Source organism: Carassius carassius, chromosome 14, assembly GCF_963082965.1.
Source record: "Carassius carassius chromosome 14, fCarCar2.1, whole genome shotgun sequence".
Lineage (NCBI taxonomy): Eukaryota > Metazoa > Chordata > Actinopteri > Cypriniformes > Cyprinidae > Carassius > Carassius carassius.
In genome coordinates, this window is record NC_081768.1 from 2,645,031 (window position 1) to 2,665,123 (window position 20,093).

At 33.5% G+C, this 20,093-nt stretch overlaps 1 protein-coding gene across 1 annotated transcript in view; it reads right to left on the bottom strand.

Annotated features, from left to right (window-relative positions):
- Positions 1–14,468: 14,468 nt before the first annotated feature.
- LOC132156717 (forkhead box protein N2-like) overlaps positions 14,469–20,093 on the bottom strand; it is a 33,273-nt gene continuing 27,648 nt past the window's right edge. The window contains exon 6 of the mRNA XM_059565692.1: positions 14,469–15,289. Coding sequence (XP_059421675.1) covers positions 14,862–15,289 — 428 coding nt within the window. The 3' untranslated portion in view covers positions 14,469–14,861. The remainder of the gene's footprint in view (positions 15,290–20,093) is intronic.

Sequence of the window (20,093 nt, forward strand, 5' to 3'; positions counted from 1 at the left end):
CACAGTGAGATTAATCTAGATAAAAAAAAAGAATCTATGCCCACCACTAATATATATATATATATATATATATATATATATATATATATATATATATATATATATATATATATATATATATATATATATATATATATATATATATGCTTTTTTTGTTTGTTTGTTTTTCTTTTGCATTTTTTTTGCATTTGTTTTGCACCCCTTTAAACTAAAAATGAGAAATCTTGAATTAAATGTTTTTTTTTTGTATTTTATCAAGTAACTATTTTTTGCTTGGTTTTAGCAGAAACTTGCATGATTTGGGGGACAGGGGGGAAGACAGGGGGAAGTCGTGGCCTAATGGTTAGAGAGTCGGACTCCCAATCGAAAGGTTGTGAGTTCGAGTCCCGGGCCGGCAGGAATTGTGGGTGGGGGGAGTGCATGTACAGTTCTCTCTCCACCTTCAATACCACGACTTAGGTGCCCTTGAGCAAGGCATTGAACCCCCAACTGCTCCCCGGGCGCCGCAGCATAAATGGCTGCCCACTGCTCTGGGTGTGTGCTCACAGTGTGTGTGTGTTCACTGCTCTGTGTGTGTGCACTTTGGATGGGTTAAATGCAGAGCACAAATTCTGAGTATGGGTCACCATACTTGGCTGAATGTCACTTCACTTTCATTTTATTAATGTTTTGAATTAGTTTTTATTTACTTTTCCATTTTAGTTAAAGTTTTAGATTTTTTGTAGTTTTTATCATTTTTAGTTGGTGTTTTTTGTTCATTTTTTCTTATTTTAGTACATCAAGTTACACCAAACTAGAATAAGAAATTTTGCCTCGACAACTAGTTGAAAATGTTTTTTGTTAATTTTTTATATTTTATTCTATTTCCGAATTTTTTTTTTTTTTTTTTTTTGTGGTTTTAGCAGTTTTCTTCCTCTAGTTCCAGCAGTTAGTAGAAAATCATTACAAGTGCTAGATGAGACTCTGTATTCTTCTCAATATAAAGTCTGCCTCGGGTGGCAATCAAGCGAGAAAGAAACTGACCGGCATGAGGTCATTCAACAATTAGTCATGTTCTTCAGTGAACTATGTAATGCTGGAGCCCAGTTTCCCCACTTACTGTACTCTGGACTTTTTACCCCCTTCAATTACTGTGATGGAGGGTTTAACCTTTGACCCATGATGTCATCGCCGTCTGTCAGGTGGCCGCAGCCTTCATTACGCAGGAGGTTTATGAGAAACATGAAGAGGTTTGGTTAAACACATGGACGCAGCTGTTGAAGCGCAAACTCTGCGAGCCGCATTTCTCACCCAGCAGGTATGACGTTTAATCGCAGGAAATGTTTACAGCCTGTTAGCTGTAATCAGAGATTCAGACGCATCAGACCGTCTGCTGATGTCAAGAGTGAATTCTTCCTTTTCTCTGGATGTGCAAATTGGTACTGAGCCACACTTGTGAAAAGCATCCTTATCATTCCTAATAGTCTGTGTCTGCGGTTTTATAGCATAAAGGTGTTCGATAAAATAAAAAAACTATATTATGGCCCAGCTCTAATCTACTAAATGCAACTATTAGGCATGAGGATATTATAGAGTCAACATCAAACTGTTTGTAAAACTGTTTAGAAATATAATGTGCATTGAGAAAAACATGAATGCATTTTACTTGAGTTGTTGAGTTTGCATTTGTGTCCTTCCTTTCTCAGATGGCAGAAGTGTTGTTTTTCTCTTCCAGGCGTCATCTGAATCTGCGAAACATCATCTAGGACAATAAAAAGATAACAGATGAGCTCATGTTTGGACACACACATCACACCGGTGTGTGTATGCATAAAGCGTGTGTCAGATCAGATGGATAGCAGATGATGGAAATGTAAGATTATTTAGCAAATGCACAATAACATGGCATGCAGCAGAAATTCCAGCCAATTAAACTTAGCCTCTGCATTTTTAAAAATAGAGAAAAAAAAACAATAAAAAATGATGCAAAATTAAATAGAACATATCACGCACCAAATATAAATGCAAAAAAATACATTGATTTTTATATTACATTTGCAATTTTCCACCGCATTAATACTGCTATTTGACAGGCCATTTCTAAATAATTTGAAAAATATATTGCCACCATGGTTTCTGTTTGTGTGTGTGTGTGTGGATGAATTGACGGATGCATTTCTTAAAATGTATGATTTACAAAAAAATAAAAAATGTGGGAAAATTTCACAGACAAAGAACGTTTCAGTGAAGAGTCTTTCATTTTTGCTTTAGCATGTGGAAAACTTTAATAAGCTTAAGAATCTTTTTCAACTATAAAGAACCTTTTAATGCCGGTAAAGAACCTTTATTTTTAAGAGTATATTAAAGTCATTTGAAAAGGCAAAGGGATGTGGACGAGATCCTACATGTTGTGTTTTTCTTTGTACAGTAATGGACAAATATGTGTGACGCTCAAGCCTGGAGACAGGCGGTGAGAAGACAGCTGGAGAACACACGTCTCAGCATTTGCTGAAGTCAGTTGCTCGAGTCAAATGTTTAAATCCCACATTCATCTGCACACAACTGACGGCTGGCTTTTCAGCATCACACATGCAGCTACATTTAAATGTGCACTAAATATTTTATGTTTTTTCACTGGTTTACAGTACTGATCTTTAGATAAAGATTTCATACTGTTTATAAAATGCTATAATAACGTAAGTTAAATAAATACAATTATATTTTAATAAAAATCGTATACAATTTAAAACCAGATTTTAAACATGACATCTTTCAAATCAAACATAAAAATGAACAGACATTGCAGACACCTGAAAGTATGCAGATATATTAACATGACTGAGGGCTGAAATGTAAAATTAACAAATTTGTAAATACATAAACAACAGAAGAAGTGCGATTTACCAGCCAAACAATTATAACAAAGCAAGGTTTTTACTATTAAATAATCATGAAATAAAGCTGATAAATGAATGAAGGCTGAAATAAAATATAAATATTACATGAATAAAAAATTTTTAAATATTGCTGTGGCAAGTAACAAATAAGTTTACATTAACACACTAAATGTACTAAATAAAAAAAATATAAAACTAAAACTGAATAAATTAACCTGAATATTAACTAACTACAATATTACACACACACACAAAACAAAAAAATCAATAAAAACTAATGAGAAAACAAAAAAATCCTAGAAACTAAAATGAAAATATAAAACTAAAAACTCATTTTATTGTTACACTGGAACAAAACACAAGGCAAAATATTACAGTAATATTAGCCTTTTATGTCAACAACAAAATACATTGTATTTTGCTGCCATACAATTTATTATGGCATCAGCATTTGATTTGATTTTGTTTCCCATTATTTTCATCTGTGAGCGATTAGAACAGAGCTGTAGAACTATTTAAGGTCAAGTGACACCAGTTGTGACTGTAAGTGGACACAGTATTAAACAGTACTATTAAACTCTTTATTTGTAAAACATGAAATCATAAACAGTCCCATCGAAGTAGAACTTGTTACAGCATTTACTTCCGTAAAGAAATGAAAGGATTCAAGGGTAACTTGTCAGGAAAAGGCTGTGGCTAGAAGTCATTCATTTGAGAGGGAGATTAGGGTGTGCAGAAAAGGAGCACTGTTCATTTCATTACCCCTAAATTAAGGGAAAATGTATGATCCAATCATCTAGGCTTGGAATTAGATCATGTGTCATGACATCATCCTTCTGTCTTACTCTGTCGAACTCTTTCTGTCCGACCGAAGCTTGTTCAGGAAAGTTAGATTAATATATTAAATCATGCCATACTTGTTTTCGCAATGGTCAAATTAATCTTGGTGTTCTTTGGGTTTTATGGTTGCTTTTTTGCCAATGCCGAACTAAAAATATGTTCCTCTTAACTCATATTATACGCCATTTAGAATTATTATGAATATTATTTAAAAGACCCACACAGTGACTCACTTTGAGAAATACAGAAACCCTGGATCAAAGCCACATGTCGAAAGCAGTATGAATGCTAGAGAAAAAACAACAAGATTACAGCAGAGCAATGGCAGCCCAGTTGTTGTCTTTGTTGTTCATTGGATTGTGTGTTATTTAGGGTGTGAGGATTCACAGAAACATATGTTCTGATACTGGAAATGTGCAGTTAAATTTAGTTTGAAGCTAAGATTAGACAAAATTGATATGGTAAATGTTAAGATGGACAACTGGATCCTCTACTGCTAGGCCAGTAAAAGCCAAAACATGCAGCAATATCTTATTTACAGTCTGTAAAAAAACAATTAGTCCACGTCTACACACTCTAGCTATATCACTTCTATTCAACAAATGCAACGTTTCAGTCTCAGAAATGCTACTTTGAAACCTTTACGTGTTGACAGAAATAATCTGAATGCAAGAATACAGCTCTGATCTGTCAGCACTGGGGAAACTAATCACAAAGACACGAATGAATAAATTACTGCAATTTACAAAATGTGAAGGCAGGAATGAAAAGACAAATGCCAATGAACAGAGTGAATAAACTTGGTCTATTCTTTTTTGTAATTCCACTGCCTTAGAGTTTTAATTTTTGTACTGGTAAAAAAGAAAAGAAATATTTGCTAAAAAGAAAAAATCACTAAAAAGAACCGGTTTATAAGATTGATGCATGTGGGAATCGTATTTCACTGGTTGCGATGCATGCTGTTGATTCACTAAAGAGAATCGGCTCAGTGGGAGGTTTCTTACGAGTCATAGATTCGTGAACTACATAAGCTGCGCTTTATGTTTTTGATTAATTAAAACACCCGTTCATAAGAGTCGATGCGGTCGGGAATCGGACTTCATTGGTTGAGTCATATTCCGAAACTATTCCGTATTGAAAACATGGATTCACTAAAATGACTCGGCTCTTAAAATGTGGCTCTTATGCCTATGCGCTTGGGAAGCAGAACAGCTATTCAGAAACCATTCTTCTAACTATATCACTCCAAAATCTCTGAAAACAGTTTGATTGCTTCATACAATAGTTAGCCTAATTATGTCACTGATGATTGGGCATGTGCTCTGCTTTACCATGTTAAAGTACTTTACTTTTGTCTCCCATGGGGCATTTGACAATCACAGGCCACCTGTCCATCATTCAGCGAATTTAAACCACAGCACCACTAAACCATCAGACTCACAGCATCTGCTCTTTCTGCTGTTAGTGACTTGCATTCCTGCAGCAGTTGGATGTGGTGAACAAGAGGACAACTGTCTGCGCTCTCGTGACCTCTCAGTGTGTGTGTGTGTGTGTGTGTGTGTGTGTGTGCGTGTGTGTGAGAGAGAGAGTGTATGGGAAAGGCATCTTTTATCATGACACACTGGGTCAGATGTGAATTCACAAACTCATCATGTTCTCAGCTGCTATGTTTCACAAAAAGATGGTTTGGAAAAGAATTATACAATCTCAAATATATATATATATATATATATATATATTAGGACTTTTATCTCGCTGTTTTATCTGTTGTAAATGTCTCTTTAAAGCTTGATGTAAATATTAGCTGATTGTGTAACAAATAAATGTTAATGTAACAAATTTAACAATTTAACTGTTCTTTCAATTTATCCCCCAAAAAACTGAAAAAATATTCTTAGCTCTTTTCAACATTAATAATAATAATAATAATAATAATAATGATAATAATAACAATACTTTTTTGTTTGTTTGTAGAAAATCTGATTGTTAAAAGGATTTCTGAAGGACTGTGTGACTTGCGTAATGATGCAAAAAATTCAGTTTGAAAGTCAGCTTTGATTGTTCCTGATAAACTGTTTAACTGCACTCCCAAGTGGATATTAAATTATGTTGTGGGATAATTAAATATATTCTAAATAAACTACAAACATAAAATTATATAGATTTATTTTGTCCTCGCATTCTTTCTTGTAACTGCTCCCTCTCAGTGACACAGCTGACTGAAAGGCTCATTATGCAGCTCATTATGCAGCTCATTATGCAGCTCATTATGCAGCTCATTATGCAGCTCATTATGCAGGCCTTTGTCTTCTCAGGTGTAAATCACAATGATATTCATGATAGTTGACACCTACTCGCATATGACTTTTACCAACAAAAAGTGTCTTAGAAAACTTAAATCAATATATTGTTTTCTGTTTTTTTTTATTGTTTCACATCATTTAGAAAGAAAAATTCTAGGCTACAAGCTCCGAAGCACTGAATGTTCTTGTATCTTGAAATGGTTACATTGTGATTTGTAAAAATGTTCTAATCTTTTGAAGTGTGATGTTTCTGTCAAATAATGAATTAAATTTAATGTATTAATTATATTGTCTCTCTAAATTCTACGCCCTTGAAAATATAGCACTCTTCTTGAATATGAGGTCAAACAACATTGCTCAAATTTCACAAAAAGCTTAGGATGTAATTCAGACACTGAAGTGTTTTGTTTGTTTGTTTAGTCACTAATTATACATTCACTCATTTGGCAATGTTCAAACAGAGAAATTTTGGTCTGATTCTTTTTTTTTTTTAATATATTCATCTAAGTGACTTTTCTTTCTATTTTAAAGGAGTGATCGGATGCTACATGCACTTTTAAAAGTTATTTAACTTTGAACTGAAATGTGTGTTGGCAGTGTGTGTGCATAACCACCCTATAATGATAAAAATCCACCAAGTGTTTTTTTTTTTTTAAATCTTGTTAAATCATTTCTACTTTCTCAAATCAAGCCGATCTCAGATGCCTGTCTGTGTGACCCATTATAGGTAGGCCTATCTATATTTAAATTCCAAAGATTACAACACAAATCTACGACATATTCAGGAGAGGTTTAGCCTACTGCTAACTAGTGAACTCTCCATTAATATGACGAGCTTCAGCTTAAAATCAGGGCCGGCCCTGACCAATTTGCTGCCCTAGGCAAGATTTTACCTGGCGCCCCATGCATCACAGCCCATTTCACCCTGTCATTGTGTTCATGATTTAGCATATATATATATATACACACGCACACACACACATTACAGCAGAACTGTTTCCAACACTCATAATAAATCATCATATTAGAATGATTTCTAAAGGATCATGTGATAGACCGGATGTCACATGTGACACTGAAGAATGGAGTAATGATGCTGAAAATTCAGCTTTGCATCACAGAAATAAATGATAATTTAAAGTATAATAAATTGAAAACAAATTATTTTAAATTGTAATAATATCACAATATTACATTTTTTCTGTATTTTTGATCAAATAAATGCAGGCTTGATGAGCAGAAGAAACTTCTTTCAAAAACATTAAAAATAGTAATGTTTCCAAACTTTTGGCCTGTACTGTATCCCCCCAAAACTGCACAACTGTAGAGTAAAACATTAATAAAAAAGTGATAATAAAAAATGCGTCTTAAAACTGACATGATTGTACAAAATCACAGTCTGGGGACTCAGAACTCAGAACAACTGCTAACATTAAGTTTAAGGTAAAAATAACTGCCATGAAATTATAGTATCTTACTCCTATGCAATAAATTGTTCTTTCACTACATCTCTTTACCGCTGTCTTTATCCTCTTCTCTTCTTTTTGGCACTGTATCTATCGCAGACTATGCTCATTTATAATGTGTCATGTAAATTCGGCCTTCCGTCACAATCAGGAAACTTTCACCGTGTCTACAACTGGCGCGAGCTGTCAGGCCCGTTTCTACGAGCTGTGTGTTGTTAACAAAAGCAGTGCTGTCTACATTGGATGCGGCGTTGGGCACGCTACACAACAAATTACCAACAACTGATCGTGCGCGCGCTCTGTTTCTGACGCACTTCAAGCACTCGATGGGCGGGGGAAGATTGAAGAGCCGGACTTTTTTTTTTTTTTTGCTTTATTTGGTAGTATTTCGAATTAATGGTTTTTAAATAGTAGCCTATTATAAAAAAAAATATGTAAAAAAAAAAATCACTCGTTCACTCATTCTGGCGCCCCTATGGATGAGTGGCGCCCTTAGCATTTGCCTATGCCGCGGGCCGGCCCTGCTTAAAATAAATGTTAGATGGAAACAGTGTACGTTATGATCGAGTTTGTAGCTTAATTCTCTATATTTGCAATAGTTTATGCTTCAGTTCAATTGGTGATAGTTCAATAATAAATCAGAAGAAATCATCCAGTCATCTCATCCCATTGATGTGAATGTTGAATTTATGTATATATTGTAATCAATATTTTAGAAATTATTGTTATATCTGATTGGATTAGTGTAGTCTATATAGAGAGAAGCAAATGATCACAAAACAGCAGAACAACAAAAGGGTAATCTTTATCACTAAAATTATTTCTAGGGACAATTTAGTAGTTGCTGGATATTGGTATGGACTTCTACGCCCATAACCCAAACTTTTGAACATAGTGTAGGCCTATATAATTATAAGTTGACACTCACAGACAGATGTTGTTTGGATAAAAGGCCATACGTGTGTGTAATTAGATTGTGTGTGTATGTTGGGCTCTCTGAATGAAAGGCTGGTGTCTGTACTCATCAGCTGCTCCTCGATTGTGCTCCAGTGAAGCAGCTGCCAATCACAGCCCAGCTCACACACGCTGATCCCGCCCCACGCAGGCCTTTAAGAAGCCCATTGGACAGCTGACCTCCAGCCCTCAGCTGCTTGTGCTGTCAATCAAACCATCAGCAGCTCTGCTCAGGATCCATCCCATTATTCAGCATTTGCCCCTTAAAATCTAGAGTGATGATTTCAGAGTGGCATTAAAAAACACCACAGCATTTGCATTCTCATTCATTTTTATAAAACATGTTAATACTGTGATGTGTTTTTATTGGTATGGGTACATGTTCACACACGTTTATTCAGTTTTGTTTGTATCGTGCTCTCAGCTAGACATTTGTCATGTCATTCATAAAATAAAAAAAGAAAGAAATGACTGCTTGAATAAATGAATTAATATAATAGTATATTAGTGCTGTCAAACGATTAATGGCATCCAAAATAAAGGTTTTTGTTTGCATAACATATATGTGTACTGTGTATAATTATATATATATATATATATATACACACACACACACACACACACACAGTTAATATTTAGAAAATATTTACATGCATATATTTCTATTCTTATATTTTATGTTATATATTTAACATTTGAACAGCATATTTTTTTATGAATATATACATGCATGTGTTTGTATTTATATAAACATAATAAGTATACACAGTTAATAATAAAATAATAATAATTCTTATAAATAATATTATAAATAATATTATAAATACTTCAAGGATATTTATGTGTAAGTTTACCCATACAAGTAAAAAAAAAATCATTTATTTGTTTGTTCATTTATTATTTAATCAAGTTTGTTTGCAAAGAAAAGTAGGGCCTAATACTTCCAATGTTCATTAAATTTAAAACAGGAAAACTTGAAAAGCATGGACAAAAGCTCATGAAAGATTGAAGCAAACGCCTCCATCTAGTGTCTGTGCAGAGGAGCAGGAGATGAAGGAGAAGAAGAAAGTTCTGCTGGAGCTCATGATGTTGATGTAAAGATGATGAAGTGCTGCAGACGAGGTAGATGACTGAGAATATGATGAAAAGCTGTCTGTTCACTTTCTCTCTGAAAGTTACAAGGGCTGTAAATGTTCTTCCTGATGTTTTTCTTCTCACTCTCCGTTTGCTGATGAATGTAGAAGCAAAAGAAAGACAGAAAGAAAGAAGTAAGTAGAAGAAAGTAGAAGAAAAAGAAGAAAAATAATTCCTTAAAATAAAATGTTACTAATTTCTTCACAAAAAAACAGAAATAAAAAATAATATACACTGAAAAAAAATGATTCATTGAATATACTAAATTATTTTAAGGTACGTGGTTGCAATCAATTTATTTGAGCTAAATTTAACAAATTTAGCTGAATAAATGTAAACATTATATATATATATATATATTATTATTATTATTATTATAATTATTATTAAATGTAGCTTAAATAAATTGTTTGCAATCACTTACCTTAATTTTTTTTTAAATTCAGTGTAGATATGCACACACACACACACACACACACACATATATATATATATGAATGTATAATAAAAATAAAATAATAGAAAATAATAAAATAAAATCCCTTAAAAATAATATTGTACATTTTAAGTGAAGAAGAGAGATATGATCATACATAAACATTGGGAAATATTTGTAAAATATATCTAATTTCAATAATATATATTAATATATTTTTACATTTTTTCTTTAGATTACAATTGTTCATTACACTAGAGGTTTTTGTTTCTACAGATATATACAGCTATGTGGTAAAACAGTGTTAACTGGCAACATTTAAATATTACAATTATGAAAACAAGCTATATAATTTATTTATTTTTTCGTGGATTTCCATTGAAAAATAAGCAATATGAACAAACAATCAGAGGGTTTGTATCAGAATTTTGGGTTGTAAAAGTTTATTTTTTATTTATTTTTTAATCACACTAAAATATTCCCCATTTCAAAGACAGTAAGGTATAAATGTGATGAACCGAACGGCTTCATCTCAATCATGCATTTATTCTCACACAAAAGTTCCTGTCTGGAAGCTCCAGGTCTGTCTGGTTGCTAGGCAACTGTTGGCGTGATGCGGTTGCTACGGAAGCTGTATTTTCTGGTTGAGTTGAATTGAATGAGATGCTGTGCTAAAGATCAATGGAGGCAATTCTTAGACTCATTCACTAAAGCAAAGATTTACTGAGAACACAAGCTTCATTAACTCTACACAATCTATACAGGCTATAGGAGAGAAAAAAACATCTGCAAAAAACCAAGAAGATCATCAAAACCCTCTTGAGTTGATTTCATCACCAGCAGATGGAGCCGTCTGCCCACATCATTCATCTCAAAACTTCAGTGTAGTTTTAAATTCATCAAACATGAATATGACAGAAATACATTTTCATGTATTCAGACGTTTTTATTTGTAATCAATCTGCATACAGTTTATATAATTATTGGAATAAAGAAATGTATAAAAATAACTGTATTAGATCTTATGAAATATTTAATATAATTTTTTTCAAGTTTTTATTTTTTTAATAATTTTATTGTTGTTTTTTTCTAACTCTACAACTTACAATTATATATTAGAACATTTCAACCAGATAAATATATTCAATTCAATATATTAAACGTAATTGTATAAATGGATCAATGTTTTTTTTCTACCCAATATTAAAATATTATAGAAACTTTTTCATCTAGACATACATTTATAAACTGTTCATATTTCATATTCCCATGATAAATATATTTGATTATATCAAATAATAACATAAATTGGGATTATTAAATATATATAAAAATAATTAATTTATAATAATAATACGATAATTATATAACAAAATAATTATACAGAACTTAAAAACGAATATTTATATTTTTATTATAAATATATATTAGAAAATATACTTAAAACTAAAAAAAAAATTAGACACCTTCAACATAGTTAAAAAAAAAATATGACAAGAATTTATAGTTAAATTGTTTCAAAACAAATTCATCTTGATAACGTATGATAACTTTGATAGAAAGGTATGTTATGAATTTGATTGCAGTCAGCTGTTCAATTTAAGTACAGTTAGATAATACAATTTTTTAGGACAACCAATTACCAGGCAATGCTTCATTTTGTTCAGTCTTCGGTGTGAAAAGTTCACATTAGAAATCAAAGAAGAAGAAAAAAACACTTCAGCAAAATAATCAGGGTGTCAGATACACACATCCGGACTAAACCGTCTTTAGTAAATCAACATCTTTTATTCAGTAATACCATATATAATGCAATTGCATATCTTTGGCGAAAATACATTTTATAAACATTTTATTAACAGAGGTTAGCGTACAAAAAACCAGGGGTTTGAGTGTCTATAGCAGACAGGAACAAGCTCATACTGAGGGAGGTATTTACATCACTCACACACTCCATTCACTAACATCACCTCTGAGTTTAGTTTCACAGGAACATCTATCAGTGGAAACCGAGAATGAAGAAGCAGTGCATCATGGGACGGCGAGCGGACGGTTTACAAAAACTCAACTTCAGGAATTGTCATTTCACATACTGGGTCTTGGCAGTTTTATTAGTTAATAGTCAATACTTCTTAACCTGATGCACAAAAAAAAGAAAAGAAAGAAGACGGCAGGATTAGGAAAGCAGTCTTGGCAGTGATGAAGGATTTCTTGGATATTTTGGCACCAGAGGAGCAGACAGTGATGAAATGAAGAAAGGAGCAGCGAGCCGTTTCTTCTTCAGGTTTGAGGCAGTGATTCTGGTGTTTTGGCACAGGTCCTGCATGTGCTTCTTCTGCTTTGGGTCTTTTTTAGAGAGCTACCGGCTCCTGATTCACATTACAGACGGAGGGTCACACGAGGAAAAACAACAAGAACTGCTGAGCAGACTTCATTCTGTCCTCTACTTACATACAGCATGAAAAATCATCATATTTAAAACATCTGGTTACATGTACCTGTGCTTTCAGCTTTTTTTGTATATGTGCCAGGAATTCCGTAGTTTCTCATTAAAACTTTAGTGGATTATATTTCACCCCAAAATAATAATTACCGTATTTTCCGGACTATGAGTCACACTTTTTTTCATAGTTTGGCTGGTCCTGCGACTTATAGTCAGGTGCGACTTATTTATCAAAATTAATTTGAGATGAACCGAGAGAAATGAACCAAGAGAAATGAACCAATTGAAAACATTAGCGTCTCCAGCCGCAAGAGGGCGCTCTATGCTGCTCAGTGCTCCTGTAGTCTACACTGAAGACACAGAGCGCCCTCTCGCGGCTGGAGGCGTTAATGTTTTCTCTTGGTTCTAAATAAATGCGACTTATAGTCCAGAGCGACTTATGTTTTTTTCCTCATCATGACGTATTTTTGGACTGATGCGACTTATACTCAGGTGCGACTTATAGTCCGAAAAATGCGCTACATAACTAAATTTTAATGTTTGAGCTTTAAATTTGCTTGTATATCAACTTTTTTTTTTAAACCTTACTATGGTTACAAATGCTGTAATATTTTTTTTAATTAAAATTAACAGTTATTTGTTTTCCCACAATATTAACTAATTAATTGAATTTTAAACTTAAATTAAGACCTTTTATTAAGTGCCATTTTCTCCGGAATTCAGTCACTTGAAGGGGAAAAATTACTTAAATTCTCGATCTTCGTTTTCTTTATGCAAAATATAATTTCTTATTTTTCTTTGTCATTGTGAGGTGAAATATGAGCTTTTCTTTAGTGGTTTCATGCAATGAACATGCACCTCTACATCAGTTCTTCAAGCTTTAAATGTATAAATCCAGTGTTGATCTTAAGTCTGCTGACTGTGTTAAAACACGCAATGTATGGACACAGAAACACATGCATACACAATCACACACATATAAATATATACCAAGAGAAAAATTAGAGCTACACAGCTTTCGTTTTTTGCATAGGCTCTGAACAGAGGGTTTCAATTAGCACACAGAAACTGATGGATGATGGGAAAATGCGCTGTCCATCCAGACTGGCTCCAGAGTCGGTTTGTGTTATGAATCCTTCCACTGACGGTTGTGGATCTTGATCTGTGTTGATATTCAAGATTAGGCATTGATTCCAGTCATCCACTTCTTTTGTGTTACTTTTTAAATTCGTTAAAGGCTCATGGTGTAAATCTCATGAAATCTGTCATGAACATTTTCAGGTAAAAAAAAACAAACTAACAGATATATATATATTCGTATGAATAATACAGTTGATTAAAATTATTGGAAATTAATTTATGAATAGTATTTATAGAGAACTGTGCAACCAAGAAAAAAAAATTATATTAATAACAATCGATGGTGAGCAAGTGACAAATGAGAAAAAATTAAGCCTATTTTAGTACTGTTATTATTATTATTTATTTTCATTTTTGCAAAAATTTTAATACATTATGGTAGCAAACATTTTGTTGTTTTTCATGCCAATTTGTGATGACTTTTAAAATGTAAAAAGTTCATTGTAATTCAAAATGTACGTTTTATTTGCAATTTTTGTACATGCCATTTCAAATCTGTAAAAGCATACTAGAAAAAAAGAATTACATTATTAATTAGTATCACATCATAGTAACATTTGATGTGCTACCAATATATATATATTATTATTATTATTACAGTAATAATTATTATTATTGAGAAAAATGGGAATTTTGAAGAAAATGTCATAATGCAAAAAAAAAAAAAAAGATCTTAATATTAATTTTAATGCAAAAATATAATAATTTTTCTTTATTTTAATTCTGGAGTGAAGTGTGACCTGTTTACATGAGATTTACCACATAAACATCACCAAAACACTGACGGATCCTTAAAGAAATCTGTTATCCGTGTCTGCACACAGCCCAACACATACCCAGCTCCTCTGATGAGGAGAACGAATGAAACGCCACCTGCCTGATGACAATTATTGCATTATTTATTCTGTACTAAAAAAAAAAGCGCAGTGAATCTTGACGTAATTCGCATCTATAAAATGGACGAGATGTTAGTGCTTCAAACATCACAGACATGCACTCGTTCTCTGTATAAATAGCACACTTGGAAAAGTAGGACACTCACTTAAAGAGGAAGCATGCAAATGTTTAAGAGAAAAAACACCAATTTCTCCCTATCCTGAAGCACAACCTGCGTTTCTCCGTAAGTCTCAGTATGGCTTCATTCACCTCCACGTGAGGGTTACTATTGCCATAGTTTGAGTCAGGGAGGGAATTCTCTCGTATAAAAACACAAAAAAACAAGAGAGAAGGTTTCAATGATGTGAAAAATAGTCACTTGATAAATGTCACCTAAACCAATCCTTTTCGTTGCTTTTCCGGCTTTTTACTCTTGGCCGTTCGCTTCGAGAGATCCAAGCCGGATCGAATCCCAGCTAGATGCAACAGAGACCCGGCCGCCTCCTTCAACTCCTCGTCCAGCTCCGGTTTGGATTCGTGACGGGCTCGTTTAATCGGACGAGGGCACTTGATGGCGAGCGAAGGCAAACGCAGGTTCCTCTCTTCCTCCGAATCCTCGTCGCTGTGGAAGCCCTCACTGCCGGCGCGCCGGCTCTGGCCCGAGTCACAGCCGGCCTCGTCCAGGGAGGACAGCGAGGATGAGGAAGAGCGAGACGAGCAGCGCTGGAAGGACGAGCTGCTGTAGTTGTGGTCCTGCTTTGGGTCACTGCTCACCAGGACCGAATCCGGGCGCGAGAGGTCTAAGGGGCTGTCCGGGTCACCTGAGGACCAAACCACAACACAAGCATAATTAGGGATGGGTGCTATGGGCTTAAGATAACCATATCAATGATGAGAATTCAGGGAATCTTATGCATTCACTAAGACAGGTGTCTCCAATGTTTTTTACACCACAGACTAGTTAATGTAACAATGTATCTTTATGGCGGATTTATATATATATATATATATATATATATATATATATATATATATATATATATATATATATATATATATATATATATATATATATATATATATATATATATATATATATATATATATATATATATATATATATATATATATAAAATTTGCCTGATTTTTACAACATTTTAAAACTGTGACATTTTATTTTATGCTAGTTGTTAACAGTTATGGAGTGATAAAAAGAATGAAATGAAATATAAAATATAAATATAAAAAATGAAATAATAATATGAAATATAAAATGAAAAATATTTTTAACCAATTTTCACATTTCTGTACTGTAAATGTATGAACATATTTGCATATTTAATTAGATTGTGCATTATTCGCATATTTAAACATGGCATGTCAGAAATCTTGTACTTCAAAAATATTTAGCTTTTTTTAATTTGCATTTTTTATATATACTATATATTTTTTATACTTTTATGAGTAAATTTAACAAAGTATTTAAAAGTTAAATATTAGGTATGGTGATATCTAATTAAAAATAAGTCTTGACTCTATTTAATCATCCCATAAAGGGCAGAAAAGTGTTTTTTTTTTTTACATGTTTTTAGGACTGAAATGTATAAAATCAGGCAAATGTTATTAAAAAAACTCTGTAAAAAATCTTTAAAAATGGAGATTTCAGAAATTAATATAAAATAGAGACTTAAAATATGAATTTTGGATGTTTTCTTTCCACTAGTCTGAAACAACACATTAAAAAAAAGCCAAATGGGCCAAAATCTTAAAATTGACCAGTGCATGAAAAAACTGTTTTGTAGTGTCTTTCTATTCTATGGATCTAAAGGATTTTGGGACATTGTCGTGACAGGTTTCATGAGGTTTAGCCAGTTATACAATTTCTTTTTGTAAATTTTGTATCTCTGAAGTATCAGTCTGTAAACTGCCGTTATGAAACGCATCATCAAGTACATTTATCTGCCGTGTTAATGAAGCACTCTTATGATGGCTTATTCTGCTACGGGTGATTAAGGCTCATTATAGGTAGAGAAGACTATAGTGATATGCTTAACGGGATAAAGATGTGTGAAGGAAGTGCAATGCTGCACTAATTACCAGCAAGAGGTTTTAGTTGCTATGCAGACATATTTGCAAAAGCATCTTCATAAATAATGATGCAAATGCACCTTTCTGCATGAACCTGAACTAAACGGACTCATCCGCTGCACGAGGTGACACTCTGTGTAACATCAGTCTCACAGATACAGATTTCCGATTGGCCAGCATCAACATTATAGAGAGGGGTGCACATAAGTGGTCCCCAGATCCGCATGCACGACCAAAATAAAAAATGCGTAATATAAATATGTTCTGACAGCGCATTTGCGTACCGACATGGTTGACAGCTGTAACGCACAATTACCATTTTAGATCACAAACTGTACTATATAAGTTTTATTTTCAACCTGAAAGCATAAATCTAGGCTATGCCTACCGTTTCAAAGCACAATACAAAACTGTGACATTCATCCACCAACGCTCTTTCATCATAGACAGTAAAAGAAATCAGCTGCGCTAAATCCTGAAGCGCGTATATTTGCCGGCAACCCGCCAAAATGAAAACGCTTTTGTTTATTTATTTTTAGATGCTTTTTTACAAAGCGACTTAAAATTGGGGAATACATAAAGCGATTCTTATTAAAGAGGCAAACAAACAAAGTAGTAGTAAATATTAGCATTTTATTTTTAAGTCTATTTACTATAAAATAAATGCATTTGTATTTAATACTAGTACTGCTTTTTATTTTTTTTATAATATTATCACACACTATTATTTAGTTTATTTACTATTATTTAATTTTAAAAAAACGAAATAAATAAAGTGTAATAATATTATAAATATTATTAATTAATTTTTTATGGTTGCATTTAATGGGTCACGCTATATGCAGTGTGAGGACCAAACCAAATCTCCAGGTTCTCTTATGAGAACCAGGCTGAAAAAATTATGTGCACCCCTGATTATAGAGGCACATGAGCGTATTTGAGAACAATACAATTATAGATAGATAGATACATGGAATGTTAGAACGTAAGAGAGTTAGGTAGATAGAATGTTTGACAGATAAAATGACAATGTTTGATAGATACAAAGGATAGTTTGATAAATACAACAATAAAATGTTCAATAAAGATGCAATAGAACATTCGATACATATGGTGTTTGAATATTTGATAGATAAATTTGATACAACTATACAATGTTGGATAGATACAGCGACAGAACTTTTGATACAGCGATAGAACAGTTCATACTGCGATAGAACGTTCGTTAGATACAGTGATAGAACGTTTGATACAGAGATAGAACGTTCGATAGATACAGCGATAGAACGTTTGATAAAGTTATAGAACGTTCGATAGATACAGCGATAGAACGTTTGATACAGTGATAGAACGTTCGATAGATACAGCGATAGAACGTTTGATACAGAGATAGAACGTTCAAAAGATACAGCGACAGAACATTTGATGCAGTGATAGAACGTTCGATACAGCGACAGAACGTTTGATACAGTGATAGAACGTTCGATAGATACAGAGATAGAACGTTTGATACAGTGATAGAACGTTCGATAGATACAGCGATAGAATGTTTGATACAGAGATAGAACGTTCGAAAGATAAAGCGACAGAACGTTTGATACAGAGATAGAACGTTCGATAGATACAGCGATAGAACGTTTGATACAGAGATAGAACGTTCGAAAGATAAAGCGACAGAACGTTTGATGCAGTGATAGAACGTTCGATAGATACAGCGATAGAACGTTTGATACAGTGATAGAACGTTCGATAGATACAGCGATAGAACGTTTGATAAAGTTATAGAACGTTCGATAGATACAGCGATAGAACGTTTGATACAGTGATAGAACGTTCGATAGATACAGCGATAGAACGTTTGATACAGTGATAGAACGTTCGAAAGATAAAGCGACAGAACGTTTGATGCAGTGATAGAACGTTCGATAGATACAGCGATAGAACGTTTGATACAGTGATAGAACGTTCGATAGATACAGCGATAGAACGTTTGATAAAGTTATAGAACGTTCGATAGATACAGCGATAGAACGTTTGATACAGTGATAGAACGTTCGATAGATACAGCGATAGAACGTTTGATACAGTGATAGAACGTTCGATAGATACAGCGATAGAACGTTTGATACAGCGATAGAACGTTCGATAGATACAGCGATAGAACGTTCGATAGATACAGCGATAGAACGTTTGATACAGAGATAGAACGTTTGAAAGATACAGCGACAGAACGTTTGATACACTGATAGAACGTTCGATACAGCGACAGAACGTTTGATACAGTGATATAACGTTCGATAGATACAGCGATAGATTGTTTGATACAGTGATAGAACGTTCGATAGATACAGCGATAGAACGTTTGATACAGTGATAGAACGTTCGATAGATACAGCGATAGAACGTTTGATACAGTGATAGAACGTTCGATAGATACAGCGATAGAACGTTTGATACAGTGATAGAACGTTCGATAGATACAGCGATAGAACGTTTGATACAGTGATAGAACTTTTGATAGATACAGCGAAAGAACGTTTGATACAGCGATAGAACGTTCGATAGATACAGCGATAGAACGTTTGATACAGTGATAGAACGTTCGATAGATACAGCGATAGAACGTTTGATACAGTGATAGAACGTTCGATAGATACAGCGATAGAACGTTTGATACAGTGGTAGAACGTTCGATAGATACAGCGAAAGAACGTTTGATACAGCGATAGAACGTTCGATAGATACAGCGATAGAACGTTTGATACAGTGATAGAACATTCGATAGATACAGCGATAGAACGTTTGATACAGTGGTAGAACGTTCGATACAGTGATAGAACGTTCAATAGATACAGCGATAGAACGTTTGATACAGCGATAGAACGTTTGATACAGCGATAGAACGTTTGATACAGCGATAGAACGTTTGATACAGCGATAGAACGTTTGATACAGTGATAGAACGTTTGATACAGTGATAGAACGTTCGATACAGTGATAGATAGAACATTTGAGTGGTAGAACATTTGATACAGAGATAGAACGTTCGAAAGATACAGCGACAGAACGTTTGATACAGTGATAGAAAGTTCAATAGATACAGCGGTAGAACGTTTGATACAGAGATAGAATGTTCAATACAGCGATAGAACGTTCGATAGATACAGCCATAGAACGTTTGATAGATATGGCGTTTGAATGTTTAATAGATACATTAGAAAAAAACTATGAAACTTCTGGTAGATAAAACATTAGAACATTTGACGGATACAACAGAAAAAACAGAACATTTTAAAAGATACAGATATAGAACGTTCGACAGATTCAGCAATAGACTATTAGAAACAAAAATAAAGTGTTAGAAACGATGGTTAGTTACAACAATGTTAGACAATGACAGAATGATAGATAGAATGAAATAATGACTCATAGATAGATAGATAGATAGATAGATAGATAGATAGATAGATAGATAGATAGATAGATAGATAGATAGATAGATAGATAGATAGATAGATAGATAGATAGATAGATAGA